Source organism: Indicator indicator, chromosome 4 (genome assembly GCF_027791375.1).
Source record: "Indicator indicator isolate 239-I01 chromosome 4, UM_Iind_1.1, whole genome shotgun sequence".
NCBI lineage: Eukaryota > Metazoa > Chordata > Aves > Piciformes > Indicatoridae > Indicator > Indicator indicator.
Window position 1 is genome coordinate 32570767 of NC_072013.1, and position 19966 is coordinate 32590732.

A 19966-nucleotide genomic window follows, 5' to 3' on the forward strand; every position below is an offset into this window, starting at 1 on the left:
GGCGCGTTTTTCCTTTAATTATTATCCCCCTCCTCCTCTTCCCTCCCTCCCTGTTCTCCTCCTCCTCCTCCTCCTCCTCCCTCCCCTCCCTCCTCTCTCCCTGCCCGCCCCTTCTCCTCCCGCGGCGGCCCCGCAGGCAGCGGCTGGGGGGCGGTGGGGCAAGTTCTGCACAGCCCCCCCCCCGATCCCGCCCCACCGCGCCCCCATCCCACACACACACACTCCCCCTCAATCCCCCGGGGCGCGGAGGCGGTCTGAGCCGTGCTGAACCGAACCGAGCCGAGTCGTGCCGTGCCGTACCGGCGGTCGGGCGGTCGGTGAGGCGCGGCTGGCGGCGCAGGAGGCCGGGACCATGGCGCTGGACGGGATCCGCATGCCGGACGGCTGCTACGCCGATGGGACGTGGGAGCTGAGCGTCCATGTCACCGACCTGGGCCGCGACGTCACCCTGAGGGTCACCGGCGAGATTCACATCGGCGGCGTCATGCTGCGTCTAGTCGAGAAACTCGGTGAGTTCTACACACCCCGCTCCGGCACTCCTCAGCCAGCTCGGGACCCTGTCCCAGTACTGTGTTCAAGTAATCTATCCCACTACAGTGCTTAAGCACCCGGCACCTTGCTCCAGGACTGTGCTTTAGCTCCCAGCACCCTGCTTCGGTACTGTGCTTTAGCTCCCAGCATCCAGCATCCTGGCCCAGTACTGTGCTTTAACTTCCAGTACTGTGCTTTAGCACACAGGATCCTGCCCCAGTATCCTGCTCCAGTACTGGGCTTTTGCTCCCGGTGCTGTGCTTCAGCACCCAGGACGCTGCCCCAGCACTCAGCATCCTGCCCCAGTACTGTGCTTTAGCTCCCAAGCATCCTGCTCCAGCACTGTGCTTGAGCACCCAGCACCCTGCCTGTCCCAGCACCCCACCCGAGTGCACTGCCCACCTCACGTCTCAGCACCCTGCCTGACCACCACCCTGCAGCCTAGCACCCTGCCCAACACACCATCCCCCATACATGCCTCCACGCCCCCACCCCACCAGCACCCACCATACTCTCAGTCAGTGCACTGTGCTGGGTTTCCTCACTGCTTGGGGCCAAAACCAGCCAAACTTTTACAGCCAAAGCTAGTTGGCCTGTGGCAGGGCCTCAGCCCCCATCTGCCAGCTGCTTTGCACCCCGGGTCTTACACAGAGCTGGGAAACCTTGCAATTTGTAGGCTGGGCGGAGGGATTTTTATGGGTGCTCCCCACTTTACTTAAAAATTTAATTCTGAAGTTTTACCTGGCCATGTGCTGTTCTGGGATGAGGAGAGTACTTTTGAGGGTTCTTTGTGAGGATAGGGTGGTTAGCAGGGTGACCTGGGTGAGGTGGGGATGTGAGACTGAGATTGGGGATGCTGTGGTGAGCACCTGGACAAAGAACTCGTTTGTCTGGGAACGCATGGCCAAAAGCCATGGGGGTGGCTTTGTGGCAGAGGAGCTCAACTTGGGTGAGGACCCGCTGCCCATGGGGGAGCTCTGCCCCACCAAACCTCTCTCTTGTCTGATTTTTTTTATCAGCCTCTTTATGGCTTGGGGGTTGTTTACTCAACAGTACAGTCTGGGCTGATGACTGTAATTGCTCAAATAAAATATTAATTGTGAGGTGCCCGCGCGTGCCTGCGGCTGTGGGAGTAGTGGAGCTGTCAGCTGTGCCTGCAGGACCAGGTTCAACGTGAAACCCTCGTGTGCAGCTTGAAAAATATCCACTCCCACTCTGCTTAGGTTGTGATTTATGAATTATCTAAAGTTAAAGAAAGGAAGAGATGGATATAAATACGCTTGTTTTGAGAGGAAGCAAACACTCGCATCAGAGGAGCTTATCCTGGAGGTAGCCTTGACTCCCATAACTTGGGGGGTTTATTTTGTTAGTTTTATGCTGGAGCTGCAGAAAAGATTTGCTGAAGTTGAGCATTCAGTGGGTAGGGGAAAAAACACAACAAACCCACAGCTTTCTAGAAATGCTGGAAATTATATAAAACTATCTGGCTGATTGAGATTGACTATGTGATGCTCCCCTTGGTTCGGAGCTGTGCTGGGTGTTGGGACTGACTCGTGCTGAAAGCTGGGCGCGTGTATGGGGACGGAGCCCAGCAAGGACCTGAATTAGCTCCTGACGTAATCCATCCCCCCCGAAATATGTTTGCCCAGATCCTCTCCACTTGTTAAATTAGGGATTGTATTAGAGGGAAAGAATGCAGCAGCAGTGGGAAGCAGGAATGGTGCTCCCCACAGGGGCTCAGCACCAGTGTCCCCCTCCCTGGGACACTCCAGACTCAAGGATATCTCCGGCTGTTGCCTTCCTTTTCCCCTTGGCTTTTGTCACCATGCCAAGCTATACGTATTGAGTTCCTTTTAATCTTCCTGCATGTCAACTCTTCCAGCCCTCTCATTATTTTTATGGCTCTTCTTTGAGCTGCTGCCAGTTTATCAGGGACAGCTTTAGCAGAGCCGGGTGGGTGGGACGAGACTCACTCCTCACCCTCGTGTGCCTCCTCAATGTCCTCCTTCATCCAGCCTTCGCCGCTGCTTCGGCTCCAGCCGTGTTAATTTTGCAGTTTTTCCACGTTTAAACCCTTTTCCTTGCGTTTTTAACCTATCCCTCCCCATGTTCCTCTATCCCTCCCAGTGTTCCCAGTGTTCATTGCCCTTCTTTAACAACCCCCAGCATTAAAAAGCCTATTCATCTTTTGCAAAGTAGATTGGTTTTGCTTTGAATTTGAAGAAAATTTCTTAAAATTAGTTTCCTTGCAGCTCTGGCATCCCCTATGGACTGTTTGGGGTCCCTATGGATCCCTTGGGCAGGGGTTTGTCGACTCCATCCTTCGGGATAAGCCTCTTGTAGGCTTTGTGCTGCTGGAAGGCAGGGAAAGTGAATTTTTGTGGCCTGCCCAGAGTTTTCACTGAAGTTGCTGTGACTTTGCAGCTGACCATCCCTGTTCTGATTGTAGCATGGGAGAGATGCTTTGGTTGAAGGCTCTGGGGAGGCCTTACAGTGGCTTTCCAGTGCCTGAAAGCAGGCTTACAAAGAAAGCTAGAGAGAGCCTTTAGTAAGGGCTTGTAGTGATAGAATGAGAGGGAATGGCTTTGAGCTGGAAGAGGGCAGATTTAGACTGGGATATTAGAAAGAAGTTTTTCTACAATGAAGGTGGTGAGACATTGGAACTAGTTCCCCAGGGAGGTTGTGGATGCCCCCTCCCTGGAGGTGTTCAAGGTCAGGTTGGATGAGGCCTTGAGCAACCTGATTTAGTGGGAGGTGTCCCTGCCCATGGCAGGGGTTTGAAACTAGATGATTTCTAAGGTCTCCCTTACAACCATTCTATGAATCTATGATGGTTGGTAGAAGCTCTTCAGTAATTTTTAAGTGGGAGGGAAAGGTGCCTTCCCTCCTCCCAGCAGCAAGGAGAGCTTGGAAAAGGAGAAAATCCAGATTTACATTAGTATTTTCTGATGTCTGTAGGAGAAAATGATGGGAGTAAAGAGTCTTTTGCCTCAGAGAGGGCTGGGAGTGCACAGAGGGCACATGTTGGGATGCCATGCTCCGAGAAGGAGCACAGCAAAGTCTCTCCTCCCTAATTTCAAGGCTGCAGATATCAGTAAATCTTGTTGACTCGGTCCTTGCCTGCACAGAGCGGCTGTGGTCGGACTGTTTGGGAATAGGCAATTAAAATCTGTCACTAGTGCAGGCAAGGATTGGAAAAAACCCAAGCAGCAGAGTGGGATTCTGGTTACTCAAGTGAATTGCAGTGACCTGGTTGCTCCCCTGTTATTTATCACCCCACTGGATTAAGCCACTTGGTTAATTGAGCTGTGCCGTGGGCTTGGCAGAGTCATCGCTGAAAAATCAGCAAAGAACTGCTGAGGTTTTAAGAGCAGGAGTGTTTTGTTGGGGGTCTGAATTGGAAACTCCAGAGTTTTTTAGGAATTTTGCCACTATTGACTCGCAAACAAAAAAAAACCTCAGGGCTTAAAAAAAACCACTGAGAGCAGAGGAAGGAAGGAAGGAAGTGAACACAAGTTATTGTTGTTGTCAACTTCAGGCTGTTTTAAACATATGCAAGAAAAAAAACTAAACATGTGCTTGGGTGAGCTTTGTGGGATAGATGTTAACTGCAGGATTGTGTTTGAGGGATGATCTGTATGGCAGTGGGGATGAAAGGATAGCTGACAGAAACACGTAATTGGGGGCAAATGGTGACTGGCAGAGGAGTGGCTGAAGACAGGTGACCTAAATGTGCACTGAGCAGATTCAGAAAGTCTGTGGATAGAAGTTTTGTGATGGAAATGTGGATTTCTCTCTAGGTTTATTTTACAGGCTTTATATGTGTGGCAACTGGCTCCAGCTGTGGGGGCATGATGGGAGCACTGGGGGAAGACTGAGCGCCTTTAGGGGGGTTGTACCTGAAGAAAATAGATAAGTGAACACAAAAACTGCACAAGCAGCTGGGTTTGGAATGAAGATAGTCCTTCTGGGCTGAAAGGTGTTAGCAATAGTCACCCAGCCAAGGTGGGAGGATGACTCCAGGTGCTGCCCTGTGACGTGGTGGCATCCCCATTTTATCAAGCTGGGATGGGCTGGGGATCAAAGGAAGCCCCTGTCCTCAACAGGGAGCAGCTGATAACAGCAGACAGTGATGACATCTTCTAAAGCCTTGGGGGTTTTTGTGAATCACATCTTTGATAAGAGTTTGGGCAACTGGTTTAAACTCCATTGTTGGTAACTCCTCCGCTATCTCCTTGCCATCGCCTGGGAGAAGGTGGAATGCCAGCCGGGGACTGGGCACAGGGGTTGTCCCATGCAGAGTGCTTTGGTTTAGGTGAGGTAGCACATTGAACGCTTTATTGTTGCTGGGTTTTAGCCTGCAGATGTGTCTGGGATGCACCCGAGGGGCTCTGTTCAACGTCAGATGTACTCTGCCCATGTTATCTTGCCAGTGACTTCAGCTCCACTCTTTGCAAGATTGATGGGATGTATTAGCGTTCTCCCTGTGAAGTCTCTTTCTTAATGGACCCCTTAAAGGGTTATGAATAAAACACCAAGAAAATGCAGCGTCATTGATCTCCCCAAGCTTGTGTTTGAGCTTTTGCTGTACTTAGAAATGCCCTGGGCCCTCCTGAGACTTGCTGGGGAAATTCTTTGCCTCAAAATTGGAATGAACTATTTGAAACAGCTTCAGGCTATATAAGAGAAATGCAGAGTCCTTGCCCCAGCACGGTTCTGTTGCAGACACAAGGCAAGATGAGTCTGCAGTGCTGTCTTGCAGGTGACTTGATTCTTTCACTTTGGACTTCTCCAAGGAGACTTGATAGAGGCTCACTTGGTGACCATGTGTGCTTTGCTGTTGAAGAAGTGGTTGAAGGCTAAAGAGAAATAAAGGGAGGGGCTTTAATGTAGCCACACTTCCAGAAGTCCTGATCTGAGTATCAGTGCTTGGTGTCTGGTTGGGGGGTTTCTCCTCGTGTTGCAAGGATGACAGCTGAGCATCTTGATTTGTAAGCTCTGCAGATACTCCTCTGGCCATCAGCTGTCAGTAGAGACAAGAAGGATGTTTTTCTTCAAAATTAATGCTTGTTCACTCCTCAGTGTTGCTTCTCAAGTGCATGATGTTCACGAGAGGACTCTGAGTGCTGTGTAATGTGTCATCAGGCTTGCGAGAAGCTGTTTGTGTTCCTTTTGAGGCAGGGTGGTGAGGGCTTGCCTCAAATAACCTGATAAATGATGATGGTGTTTGCTGCTGAAGGCTGCTGTGGTTTGGGCAGGCAGGGCTCTGATGTTCCACACTGACCCTGCCCCAGATTTCCCCAGGAAACTTCATCCCAGACTTCTAAACAACAGAACTTACGCACCCAGTGGGAGGCAGAGTGGTGAGTGCAGAGGTTAGGAGGTGGATCTGGCATGCTGCTGAGCACAGAAGTCCTGCTCCAGAAATTGGCAAGGTTTGGGGGCATTTTGAGGTAAAAGTGGTACCTTGGAGGCTGGTGGATGCTGCCCAGCAGAGGTGCTCCACATGCAGATTCTCCTGCTTCAGCATCATCTTGAAGGGAGACCATTGGAGCTGCTAATGCACCCTGTGTTTGAATATTGCCACTTGATGATATCTTTGATAGTGACCTGTGCTGAATCCTTGTCCCCTGAAACCCACGGTTTTAATGATATTTAAGTGAGAGGGTTTGCACTAGATGGCTTTTGAAGGTCCCTTCCAACTCAAACCAGTCTGTGATATGGAAGTGCTTGTTAACACAGACACTCTCCAACTGTGCGTGTTGATCCATGTGGGGCTGGCTCTTCATTTACATCCAGCTTTCAACTCCAGGAAATTTCCATGTAGGCCCACACCAAATTACAGGATCATGGCTCAAATAATGTCCCCTTTGTTAGCCTAAGTGGAATATTCAGCTGAACTGCCAATGACCAGAGGAATTTGGGGTGGGGGTAGGTAAAAGCTGTACACAGGCAGCTCGGCTCCAAGCTGCAGCCACAGCAATTGGTATTGCTACCCAGAGTGGAGGTGACTCTGAAAGAAAAGAAAAAAAAGTAAAATTATGTATTTATTTAATTTCATATTTAATTTTTTCACTATGAGCCATCTGCTTTGGTTCAGAAGAGCCCAGCCGATGACACAGATCCCAGTTGGAGGGGGAGGCAGTGGCGACAGCGTTCCCGCGAATACCAGAGCCTGGGTTTGTTGTACCACAGACAGGAAATTGTTGGGTTTGCTGCTCCCACCCAGCCCAAATCAGTAGTTTCCTCTTCCAGCTCCTTCAGGTTTCGATTTGACGTAAGGCGTGCGGGGGACCTGTGTTTGCCATGCTTGTGTCACTCCAAAGGAGCTAAAAGGACAGAAATTGTCACATTCACACGCTTCCCTTCTCCCCGTTTTTCCCGCTTTTCCCTTTTTCCTTTCCCCCCCTTTTCCTTCACCCCCTTTTTCCTTTTCCCCCTTTTTCCTTTTCCCCCCTTTTTCCTTTTCCCCCCTTTTTCCTTTCCCCCCTTTTTCCTTTCCCCCCTTTTTCCTCCCCCTTTTTCCTTTCCCCCCTTTTTCCTTTGCCCCCCTTTTTTCTTTCCCCCCCTTTTTTCTTTCCCCCCCTTTTTCCTTCCCCCCCTTTTTCCTTCCCCCCCTTTTTCCTTCCCCCCCTTTTTCCTTCCCCCCCTTTTTCCTTCCCCCCTTTTTCTTTTCCCCCTTTTTCTTTTCCCCCTTTTTCTTTCCCCCTTTTTCCTTTCCCCCCCTTTTTCCTTTCCCCCCCTTTTCCCTTTCCCCCCCCTTTTCCCTTTCCTCCCCCTTTTCCCTTTCCTCCCCCTTTTCCCTTTCCCCCCCCTTTTCCCTTTCCCCCCCATTTTTCCTTTTTTCCCTTTTCCCCTTTCCTTTTTTTTTTTTTTTTTGCTGTAGCCATCCTTTCATTTTCCCCACTCTTCCTCTATCAGGGCTGGCATTTCACCCAGGCATCTTCCTCAATCTCTGTCAACCATACAAAAAACCAAACAAATTGTACTCAGAATAGCTTGATATTTCTATACGGAAGCCAAATGCCTCTGGGTGTTCCTGGGCAGGGATTTCTGAACCCTCTTTCTGTGCTGTTATGTGTTTGAGGGCTGCATTCGTAGCAGGCACCATCCTTCTCTGGATACTGGGATAAAATCATGCCCCACCTCTGATTATTTCTGAGGAAAATGGCATTTGGTAGTTACCCTTCTGCAGCTTGATTTATGAGCAACATCTTGCAACTATGGGATGTGATAAAAGCCTAAGGGGAGACCTGGATTTTAACCCTTGGTCTCTGATTATGGAGGAGGGGGAAGGATTGTGGATAATTGCATGAAATTGTGGATGTGGGGAATGTTTGCCGAGTTGGGAAAGAGAAGAGGGAGTATTTGCACTGCAAACTTCAGTTGTTTCAACATCACTGCTGACACCACTGCTGTGAGCTCCTATTTTGGGTGTTTAGGGGATTAGGGTTTTTTTGTCGTTGTTGTGTCTTTTCTTGCAGACAAGGGGGAAAAGGAGATTTACAGTGCTCATGGCATGCTGACTTCAGCCCAACATCCAACCCTGGTTGCTCTTGGGGGGACAAAAAGTCTTGTAGTGCTGAAACATGTTAAAGAAAATGCATTTCTTCTTTCTTGTTCTCAAACATGAATTAACTAACTAGAAAAGGGCAGAGAAACAAAACTGAGCATAACTTCTCAGCTGGTGGGGTTTGGTTCTGAATGTTCTTGGTAAATTTCAGGAGTTTTCAGGTGTTACAATACTGAGACCCCCAGATTCCTGCTGGATAGAGAAATCAGGAGCTTGAGCAGAGTTGCAGTAACTTTGCTTTTGTGTCCAGCTTTGCTTTTTTCACTTTGCTTTTGTTCTTCAGGTTGGGGCTTCCACCAGGTAGAAGTGATGAGGCAGGGAAAGAAAAGGACCCATCGAACCAGAAGAAAGCTTTTTGATTTTCTTTTTCGCTTTTGGAGAGCCATGCTCCTCCACTTTTATGCTCCTGCCCATCTCCCAGAGGGGCTGCAGCAGCTCTGGGTGCAGCTTGCTCTTGGTGGCCATTCAAATACAAACCTCCAGAGTTGTGTGCATGGCATGTCCTGCAGTCCAGGTGGGATCTTGGAGACCAGTTTTTTGGTAAAACGTGGCTGAACTTGAAGCATAGGTTGAGAACAGTGTTGGGGGGGGTGGGTTGGGATTTAGGCAAACAGGCACCAGCAGTTGCATAAACCTTCCCCTTCATAATCTCAGCTGGGGTTTAGCTTGCAAAACAACCAGATAGCAACCGAAAATTCATCTTGCCAATTCCTACATTTTAAATTTCTCACCAGCTGATTATACGTGTGTTAGGTTGTTGTTTTCTTCCCCCCACATCCCCTTCCTGCCTCCTTCTCTCTGCAGGCAAATGTACTTTTGGAAGAGTTAGATTGCTGAAACTCCAAATTCAATTAGAAAGTCTGTGTTTTATGAAATTGCCTGGAAAGAGCTATAGCTCTGTCTTGCTGAGCTTCCCTTCCTTGCTGATAATACACAGAGCTTTGCTTGACACAAAGTGCAGTTCAAGAGCTGTCTGCAGCAGAAATTGTCTTCTCTGCCACCCCACGTGTCCAGCCCTAAGGCTTTAGTGCCTGAGCTTGGGTGTGTGGTGGGTGGGGTGGACCCAAGCTCAAGGTTAGGGATCTTAAAGTCCTTTAAAAGTGTATCGTGTGCATCTGTGAGCTTGGGCTAACTTCTTCACTGACAGGGTAATCAAATGGTGGAAGAGGCTCCCCAGGGAGGTCATTGAATCATCATCCCTGAAGGGGTTTAGAACATGCTGAGATGCAGTGCTGAGGGAAGTGGTTTAGAACCAGACTTGGTAGAGTTGGATAGTGGTTGGGTTTGATGATCTTAAAGGTCTTTTCCAATTAAAATGATTTTATGATGCAGAAAAATGATGAGGTTTCATCTCCTCTCCATGGCATCTCTCCATGGCTCTGCAAAGGACCTACAGCAGAGGTCAGCTTCACCCCAAGTCTTGTTTTGCCCCAGGAACTCATCCTAAAATGTGTGCAAGGGAAGGCTGGTGACATGTGAAACACTTTTGACTGCTGTCACTGCTGGGGAAGGATGAGGCTCTTTTCCCTTATCCTCTGCTTCTTTCCCTTATCCTCTACTCCTTCCCCTTATGGGGGGAAGCACTTTGGATGAAACTTGAAAGATTTGCTGTTCCTCTCTGTGGAGTAATGACTTCAAAGTGGAAGAAGACAGGTTTAATTTAGACATTAGGAGAAAATTCTTCAGTGTGAAGGTGGTGAGGCATTGCAACAGGTTGCCCAGAGAAGTTGTGGAGACTTCAAGCCTGGAAGTGTTCAAAGCCAGGTTGGATTGGGCCTCGAGCAACCTAGTCTAGCAGGCAACCAAGCTTTGGAGAATTAATTACCTGTTGAGGATTAAGCTTCAGATAAAAAGCTGGGAATTCAAGTTGCCCTGAGTCCTCCCTTGTAGAATCGCTTCATAGAATCACTTAGGCTAGAAAAGACCTTCAGGATCATCTGGTCCAACCATAGAATCGTATCTGCCATAGGCATCCATCTCACCAACGTCCTCTGACTCTGTGATGGATATGCTGTCTTTTTGGCAGGGACTGGATCCCTTATGCCTTCCATGTTCATCAAGGATGAGTCAGGATTGCAGACTGCTGGCACTCGTCATGCTGGGACACTTTTCCTTTTTGGTGAGGGAAGGGAAGTGTGATATATGGGGCTGGAGGGTGAGGGAGCACCCTGGGACTGGTAATCAAGGCAGCTGAGTGCTTCCTGGAGAAGTGGTCTTCCCTTCCCCTTCCCCCCTGCTGCTGGGGAGCAGAGGTGGTCCCAACTTTTTGATCCACTGGAGAGTTTCCTGACATTCAGCTGGGTTCAGCATCACTGGCAAGCAGCTCACTGCCAAACTGCTCTCTTTGCTCAGGGGTTTCCACAGAGTTGGGTATGGCTGTACTTGGAGGTGAGCAGCTTGAAGGAGCCTGTAGACCTACCGCTGCAATAAATGCTGAGGTATTAAATAGCATCTTTGGGTGGGTGAAAAGCTGGACATGAGCCAGCACCCTGCACTCCCAGCCCAGAAACAATCATGTCCTGGGCTGATCTCCAGCAGCGTGGGCAGCAGGTGGAGGGAGGGGATTCTGCCCCTCTGCTCTGTTGAGATCCCACCTGCAGTGCTGGGGCCAGCTCTGGAGTCCACAGCCAATGTTGGAGCCGGGTCAGAGGAGGCAAGGGCTGAAACCCCTCTGCTGTGTGGTCCCGCTGAGAGAGCTGAGGGGTTATTCAGCCTGGAGAGGGTCCAGGGAGAGCTTCTGGTGGCCTTTCAGTGCTTACAGGGGCTGACCAGAAAGCTGGGAACAGATGTTTGAGCAGGGCCTGTTGTGACAGGACAAGGGGTGATGGGTTTAAAACAAAAGCGGGAGATTCAGACTGGAGAGAAAGACATTTTTGATGCTGAGGGTGAAACTTTGTCCCAGGTTGCCCAGAGAGGTGGTAGAAGCCCGATCCCTGAAACCAGGTGAGGTTGTTTGGGGCTCTGAGCAACCTGCTCTAGTTGAAGTTGACCCAGCTGACTGTGGGGACATTGATTTAGATGACCTCTAAAGGTTCCTTCCAACCCAAACCATTCTGTGATTCTATGTAAAGCAAATTTAAGGAAGAGTTTGCTGTCCTTTGTGACGTTGAGTGACATCCATTCAGAGCAGAGATGCTTTTCATTGTGGCTGGCACAAGATAAATAGTCTCAGCCCCAGGAGGAGGAGGTGTTTGTTTCAGTAGTAGCAATGCAAGTAGCAGATACTAACATGGCATCTTAATGAATGAAATTTCCAAGTGCTAGTTGTGTAAACGTGTTGACACTGAAAAGAATTTCCTTCTGACAGTTTGCCCTGGAAAAAAAAATAACTTTCAGGCTTGTCAAGAGTTGTTCTTCTCCCTGAAGTCTGTGTGGGGACCTGGCTCCACCAGAGATGCTCAAAGGCTCAATATTGCTTGGATTGAGCATAGAATCAGACATTCATAGTATGGTTGGGGTTGGAATAGACCTTAAAGATCATCTAGTTCCAACCGCCCCACCATGGGCAGGGTCACTTTCACCTGGACCAGGTTGCGCAAGGTCTCATCCGACGTTTCCAGGGAGGGGCATCCACAACTTCCCTGGGCAACCTGTTCCAGTTTCTCACCATCCTCACTATAAAGAATTTCAGCATTGTGTCCTGATGTGCTCAGTGTCCTCCACAGGCTGTTTTTGCTTTCTTCCTTCCCTTTTTCATTACTCTTGACATTGTGATGCTGGAGCATGTCCAGAGAAGGACAATGAATCTGGTGAAGGGTCTAGAGAACTTTGAGGAGCAGCTGAGGGAACTGGCTGTAGCCACCACGATCTGATGCTCTTGGTACTCAGGAGACTGAAAAGAGCTTTTCATAACGTGACCCATATGATCCAAGGGCTGGAGCACCTCTCTGAAGAAGATAGGCTGAGAGAGCTGGGATTTTTCAGCCTGGAGAAATGGGGGCTGAGAGAGAGACCTTCTTGCTCTCTACAACTCCCTGAAAAGAGGTTGATCCAGGTGGGGGTCAATCTCTTCTCTCAAGTAACAAGTAATAGGACAAGAGGAAATGTCCCCAGGTTGCACCGGGGAGATTTAGGTTAGACATCAGGAGCAGTTTCTTCCCTGAAAGGGTTGTCAAGCCCTGGCGCAGGCTGTCCAGGGGAGCAGTGGTGGAGTCCCCATCCCTGGAGGGATTTAAAAGCCATCTAGATGTGGTGCTGAGGGACATGGCTAAGTGGTGGACTTGGCAGTGCTGGGTTAATGGTTGGACCTGGTGATCTTAAAGGTGTATTCCCATCAAACCAATTCTAGAGTTCTCTGCTTTGATTTTGTTTTTCAGTCATGTGCAGGTGTGCCTTCCGATTATTCTGTGCAGGGCGACATGGAACACCTGCAGGGTTCAGCATTGCATCCTAACGTGCTCGGTGTCCTCCGCAGGCTGGTTTTTCTTTCCTCCTCCTCTTTTTCATTGCTCTTGAATAGCTCTCTGCTACTGTTTTTTCTTTCCTCCTCCTCTTTTTCATTGCTCTTGAATAGCTCTCTGCTACTCCACGGCGTGCCTTGGCGTCAGGCTTCCGCAGCGGTGAGCCCGGCGTGTCCCCTGGCACGCCAGCACGAGAGGGAGGTCTCTCCTGCGCTCGGTCATACTCACAGGAGTCACAGCGTTGGGAACAAGGCTGCTTTTGTCTGCAGGTTTTAATTTTTTTTTTTTTAAGGAGTCAAACTGTTTTTCATGCAAGAAATAGTCTGAAATTTAAATTTTCCAGCACAAGTCCACCCCGTTTTGGACATCTCTGTGGGAATGTGTAGATGTTCTCCTGAAGACAAAGTAGTGGTGATGGTTTGCTGTGGTGGTGGATACAGGAGAATTTTTGGTACTGCTTTGTGTATATCTCTGGATAAAAAGCCCTTCTGCATGAGGCTGCTGCAGAGTAGCTGCTTTACACTTTGTTTTTCATAGCTCATGCAAAAATGCATACTACAGAGTTGTAGAATGGCCTAGGCTGGGAGGGACCTTAGAGGTCATCTACTCCAACCTGCCTGTCATGGGCAATGATACCTCTCCACTAGACTTGGTTGCACAAGGCCTTGTCCAACCTGGCCTTGCACACCTCCAGGGAGGAGGCATCCACACCATCTCTGGGCAACCTATTCCAGAGTCCCACCACTACCCTCATACTGAAGAACTTCTTCTTGAGATCCAGTCTAAACTTACTTTCCTTCAGCTTAAAACCATTCCCCCTAGTCCTGTTGCTAGACACCCTTATGAAAAGTCCCTCTCCAGACTTCCTGCAGGTTCCCTTCAGGTACTGGAAGGCAACTATAAGGTCCCCCTGGAGTCTTCTGCTCTCCAGGCTGAACAACCTCAGCTCTCTCAGCCCATCTTCTTAGCAGAGGTGCTCCAGCCCTTGGGTCATATGGGTAACATTATGAAAAGCTCCTGTTCAGTCTCCTGAGTACCAAGAGCATCAGATCGTGGTGGCTACACCTTTATTACAAGCATAGATAAGATATGATAAGAACTGATGATAAGAACATGATAAGAACTTCATAGGATATTTATCTCTGTGTTTCAAAGTGTAATTTTTCAAGTGTCGTGACCAGAGGCTGGGAGGATTTTTGTTCCATTTTGAACTTTGCTCTGCAATTAAATCCCCATTGAAGGGGTGGAGAGGATTCTGCTTCAGTGCATCACACACCCCAAAAGAATTCAAATCTACAGCAAAAACAGATTCTGCCCAAGACAGCCACTGTGTCACGCAGCAAAACACACCAGCATTTGTTGTGCTGAAGATAAATGAAAATAACTCGCTTTCTAATGATTTTTTTCCATAATTATGCTGGAAGGAGTGGTTTTGGCATGTTTAAAGGAATCTGAGTTTAAAGAGGTCAGTGTGAGGAGGCTGTGTCCCATCCCTCCCCATAGGGAGCAATGTGGTCAGCTCTATGGATATACATGTGTGTCTGCATGTATACACCCACAGCATATAAATACATCAACACACAGCTATATGTGTGTTTATATATTTCCATTTTTTAATATATAAATAGATTTTTAATACATAAAAATACCATAAAATCATAGGATTGTTTTGGTTGGGAAAGACCTCTAAGGTCATCGAGTCCAACCTTTGGACCATGGCCATTAAATATAAATATGTTAAAAAATAATATAAAAATGAAATAATATAAATATATAAAATAATACCAATTCATACAATTATATTAAAACATAAATGTATGTATGTTTTTTTTTTTAATCCATTTTAGGATTTTTTGTCATATTTTCAGCTGCAACAATGTTAGCCCGAAAAGAGCAGATCAGCTCCTTGCTGGTGTTGTGTCACAGAATGACAGAGTAACAGGGGTTAGAAGGGACCTTTGGAGACAGAGTCCAAGCCCCCTGCCAAGGCAGCTTCACCTAAAGAAGGTCACACAGGAATGCTTCCAGGTGGGTCTTGAATGACTTCAGAGATGGAGACTCCACCCCCCTCTGGGCAGCCTGTTCCAGTGCTTTGTCACCCTTAGAGAAGTTCCTCCTCATGTTTCAATGGAACTCCTTATGTTCAAGTTTGTGTCCATTACCTCTTGTCCTGAGCAGCCTGGGCACATCTCTCTCATGAAATTCCAGACCCTGCACAAACTGGGAAAAACCTTTCAAAAGCCAGTGATGGTCTTGTATTCCAGCAAACCATGTGGATGTGATCCACTGAGATTGGAGGCTGATCCCTGCACCAGTGTCTGCAGGTGGGGGGGAAGCACAGGGATGCTTCATGGTTGTGTCTTCTGAAAAGCAGATAATATGAATGACCACGAGAACAGGCACTGGCTAGAGACAGACCTTCAGCAGAGCTCTGGGCTGTAAATGTTTCTTTATTCTTGCCCTAGCCCTCTACCCCAGTGCCTCTGTCCTGCTCTTTGCACTGGATTAGCCTTTTTTTTTTTTTTTTTGTACTTATGAGAGAAAAGGAACTGAGAGCGTTGGTCAACAGCTGGCTGAACATGAGCCAGTGTGTGCAGGGGTGACCAAGAAGGCCAGGAGCATGCTGGCCTGGATCAGCAATAGTGTGGCCAGGAGGACCAGGGCAGGGATTGTGCCCCCATACTCATCACTGGTGAGGTCAGACCTTCAATACTGGAGTCAGTTTTGGGTCACTCACTCCAAGAAGGACATAGAGGTGTTGGAGTGGGTCCAGAGAAAGGCAGTGAAGCTGGTGAAGAGCCTGTAGAATCACAAAGAGCAGCTGACAACTGGGGTTGTTCAGCATGGAGAGAAGAGGCTGATGGGAGACCTTCTCATTCTCCACAACTCTCTGAAAGGAGGTTGGAGCCAGGTGGGGGTCAGTCTCTTCTTTCAAGTAACAAGTGATAGGACAAGAGGAAATGGCCTCAGGTTGCACCAGGGGAGGTTTAGGTTGAACATTAGGATGTGTTTCTGCATGGAAAGGGTTGTCAAACTCTGGAACAGGATGCCCAGGAAATTGGTGGAGTCCCCATCCCTGGAGGGGTTTCAAAGCTGTGTAGATGTCATGCTGGGGGACATGGCTTAATGGCAGTGCTGGGTTAGTGATTGGACTTGATGGTCTTAAAAGGTCTCTTCCAACCAAAACAATTCTATGATTCTCTGATTTGATTTCTTTTTAGTGATGTGCAGGTAAGCCTCATATCTCATTGACACTGCTTGATAGCATGTGGAAGAGGAAAAACTTGTAAAGCACGAGGTTATGATGTACAATCACTAGGGGTGATTTGGTTTTATTTTTTTCTCTTTTTTTGACTTGTAGTATTAAATTTCTCTCATTTTCAAGCATTTAAATACTTCTAGCTTGCTTTCCAAGCATAATGGCGATGCAATGCATCCCAAGGGAACAAGAAGGTGAAGGGGAGGGTGCATCCCCTCCCAGCAAGCCTGCTTAGGACACACAAGGCACTTCCCACCTATTTATTTATTGGTGGAGGTCTCTTTTCCTTTGAAGGAGTTTTTCTTCCATGTCAACTTCCCAAGAGAGGTATGTAACCAGCCAACACCCAGCATCAGGCTTGAAGAGCCCCTGGCCACTCCTCTGGCCTTGCAATTGCAGGATTAATGCCTTATCAGCAGGTATTTGAGCTTAAAGGTACTTTAATCCCTTGGCTGCCTCTCATGCTGTCTGCTGCCTGCAATCAGGCTTTTAAATGTGCTGTCCACATCTGTATTTTTGTCAGTAAAATGTATATTGCATATTAATTAAGAAAAAATAAATGCAATCCACTATTTTTTTTTCTTATATCCTTATGAAAACCTTTGAACAGTTCATAGAATCACAGAATGGTTTGGGTTGGAATGAATCTTAAAGATCATCTAGTTCCAGCCCCCCCACCATGGGCAGGGACACCTCCTGCTAGACCAGGTTGCTCAGGGTCTCATCCAGCCTGACGTTGAACACCTCCAGGGAGGGGCCATCCACAACCTCCCTGGGCAACCTGTTCCAGTGTCTCACCAACCCCACTGTAAAGAATTTCTTCCTAACATCCAGTTTAAATCTGCTCTCCTCCAGCTTCAATCCATTCCCTCTCATCCTATCACCACAAGCCCTTGTAAAATGTCCCCCCCCCCCAGCTTTCTTGTAGGGCCCTTTCGTTCTGGAAGGCTGCTATAAAGTCTCTGTGGAGCTTTCTCTTCTCCAGGCTGAACATCCCCAACTCTCTCAGCCTGTCTGCATAGGGGAGGTGCTCCAGCCCTCTGATGATATTTGTGACCTCCTCTGGGCCTGCTCCAGTAATCCAATGTCCTTCATGTGTTGGGGGCACCAGCACTGGATGCAGTGCTCCAGGTGGGTCTCACAAGAGCAGAGTAGAGGGGAGGAATCAACTCTCTCCTCCTGCTGGTCGCACTTGTTTTGGTGCAGCCCAGGACATGGTTGGCCACCTGGGCTGCAAGTGACCATTGCCAGCTCAGGTTGAGTTTGTCATCAGCTAACACCCCCAAGTCCTTCTCCTCTAGTCTGCTGTCAAGTTACCCCTTGCCCAGCCTGTGTTTGTGCTTGGGCCCATCTGCTTGGGCTCCTGTGCTTTCAGGCCATCTGCACCAAACTCATTGCAAAGCTGGGAAGTTAGGTGTTTTGGGTGTTAGGGTTTTTTTCTCAGTAGGTTAAAAATCATTTGTACTTGGCAAGAGGAATGCTTGGCTTGTGGGTTTCAATCCTCACACTTATCTTAGTATATATTATATTTATATATATGTGTGTGTGTGTATCAACATCTGTGTGTGCAAATATGACACATATAAGTCTATGTATTCTACAGATACGTTTATTATCTGTGTGTATATTATATATGCATATATTATATATATGTGTATAATATGGCCTGAGTGTGTGTATATATACTGTAAGTGTGTTTATATTTACATTTATATGCAGAATATAAACATACTAACCTCATGAAGCTCAATAAGGACAAGTGTAGAGTCCTGCATTTGGGGAGGAATAACCCCCTGCACCAGTACAGACTAGAGGTCATCCTGCAGCTCTCTGGAGAAAGACCTTGGAGTCCCAGTGGACAGTAAGTTGTCCATGGGACAGTAATGTGTCCTTGTAGCTAAGAGGGTCAATAGTATCCTGGGGTGCATCAAGAAAAGTGTGTCCAGCAGGTCAAGGGAAGTTCTCCCCTTCTACTCTGTCCTGGTGAGACCACCCCCGGACCACTCCTGCATCCAGTTTTGGACTCCCCAGTTCAAGAGAGACAAAGAACTACTGTAGAGAGTCCAATGGAGAGCTACAAGGATGATTAAGGACTTGAAATATCTCCTATGAAGAAAGACTGAGGGACCTTGGGGCTGTTTAGTCTTGAGAGGAGAAGGCTGAGAGGAGATCTTACTCATGCCTGTAAATATCTGAGGGGTGCGTGTCAGGATGAAGGTGCCAATCTCCTTTTAGGTGGTGCCCCATGATAGGACAAGGAACAACAGGTATAAGCTGGAACACAGGAAGTTTGGCCTCAGTGTGAGGAGAAAGTTCTTTACAGTGAGGGTGACAGAGCCCTGGAGCAGGCTACAAAAGAGGTTGTGTTGTCTCCTTCATTGGAGACATACAGAACCCATCTGGATATGCTCCTGTGTGGCCTACCCTAGGTGATTCTGCTTTGGCATGAGGGTTGGACTAGATGATCTCTATAGGTCCCTTCCACCCCTGACCATGCTGGTATTCTGGGATAGTAGATTTATGTATATGTATATATCTCTATGGAGTAATTTGAGGTGGTGTGTGGATAATGGAAAAGCATTTTGCTGTCTTGATTTCTCAAGCGTGACTAGACCAGAGCAGGAAGAATTGTGGTTAAAGGCACTCCTGGTGCACTCAGAACTGCAGAAGAGCCAGGACCAGGCTGTTAATTCTGTTCCTATGGAAAAACAACCAGTGGAATGGATGGGCTTTGGTTCTGCTGTGCTTTGAGCCGGAGGAGGATGATCCTTCCGTATTGCTCCCCTGGGAGGGCTGAAGACTTGAATCCGTTGCTCTAAAAGCCATCACTTATAATTAAGAAATGAGCTGAAGCCTCTGCTTTGGCTGCTGCTTCTGCTGCCCTTCCTGAGTAGAAGAGCATTGCAGGGAAACCAGCTTCAGCTGCAAACCCTTGTTTCCAAAATTCAAACAGAAATCCCTGATGCAAACCAGGCAGGCTTGCAGAAGGTCCCTACCTACCTACTCAAGCTTATACAGGATCTGTTTAATAGTCTGCCTCTGATGTTGAGGTGATGGAGGCTTTCATAGGCTTTTTGCTGTCATATGAATTTAATCACAGAATCCCAGTGTGCTGGGCTTTCAAAGAGACCTCTGGAGTTCATTGAGTCCAACCCACTTGCTAAAGCAGGGTCACCCACGGCAGGGTGCCCAAATCACAATATCCAGGTAGATTTGGAATCTCTCCAGAGAAGGAGACTCCACAACCTCTCAAGGCAGCCTGCTCCAGGGTTCGGGCAGCCACACAGCACAGAATTTTCTCCTCATGATCAGTTGGAACCTCCTGGGTTCCAGTTTGTGCCCATTACCTCTTGTCCAGTCACTGGGCACCACTGAAAAGAGTCCGGCCTCATTTTCTTGCCTGCCCACCCTTTAGCTATTGATCAGCATTGATCAGATCCAGGATGTGTGTGTGAAAAGGGATGTGATGCTACTCCGCAGGATCCTTTCCCAGAGGTAGAGACCATTGCTGCTGGAGTTTCCTGCCCTCCAAATACCAATCTAGTGGGATTTAATTATGTGCTGAGGTGAGGGTTGAAAAATAAGAAGTCCATTTGGCCATATCAGGGCTCTATTGTCCTGAGCAGTGCACGGAAGGAGAGCCCATCTGCAACAGGGGATATCCCAAAATAACAGTGCAAATAGTGTTTATGTAACACTGGAGACTTGTATACTACTGCTAGTAAGTCATAAGCTTCTGCAGAGAGTCTGCCAAGTGCCTGTAATGCTTCTGAAGAAAGGAGGTTCAATTGCTGCAGAAGTGGAGCAGAGAAGGGACTTCTAAAATCCATGGATCAGCAGAGGGAAAGCATTTGGAGCAGCCAGCTCCAAATAGGATAATGGGAAAATGGGATAAATGGGATACTCTGCCTGATACACCATCACTCAGGGTGGAAGGGACTATCTCAATCTTCTTTGCACTTCAGCAAATTCCAGCTTTGTTGGCTTAAATGGTTATTGTGCCTTTGTGTGTTTGTCTGTGCAGCAGCAAGCCCAGAATTAAAATACACTTCATATGCATCTCAATTAAGACTGGGATTTTAGATGTGATTTAGTAGTAGCTGTGGGAATAAAAATCTGCAATTGTAATGAATGCTGGATGAGCTGGTGTGATGTGACTGCGGCAAGACACCGGCATGACTTGAAAGCTAAGGATGTTTTAAA

The 19966-nt window shown here is 47.9% G+C and overlaps 1 protein-coding gene across 2 annotated transcripts in view; it reads left to right on the plus strand.

Moving 5' to 3' along the window:
• Nucleotides 1–352: 352 nt before the first annotated feature.
• Nucleotides 353–19966, plus strand: part of FERMT2 (FERM domain containing kindlin 2) — a 66236-nt gene continuing 46622 nt past the window's right edge. For both annotated transcript variants that reach the window (XM_054400844.1, XM_054400845.1), the window contains exon 1: nt 353–509. In XM_054400844.1, the coding sequence (XP_054256819.1) occupies nt 353–509 (157 nt within the window). The remainder of the gene's footprint in view (nt 510–19966) is intronic.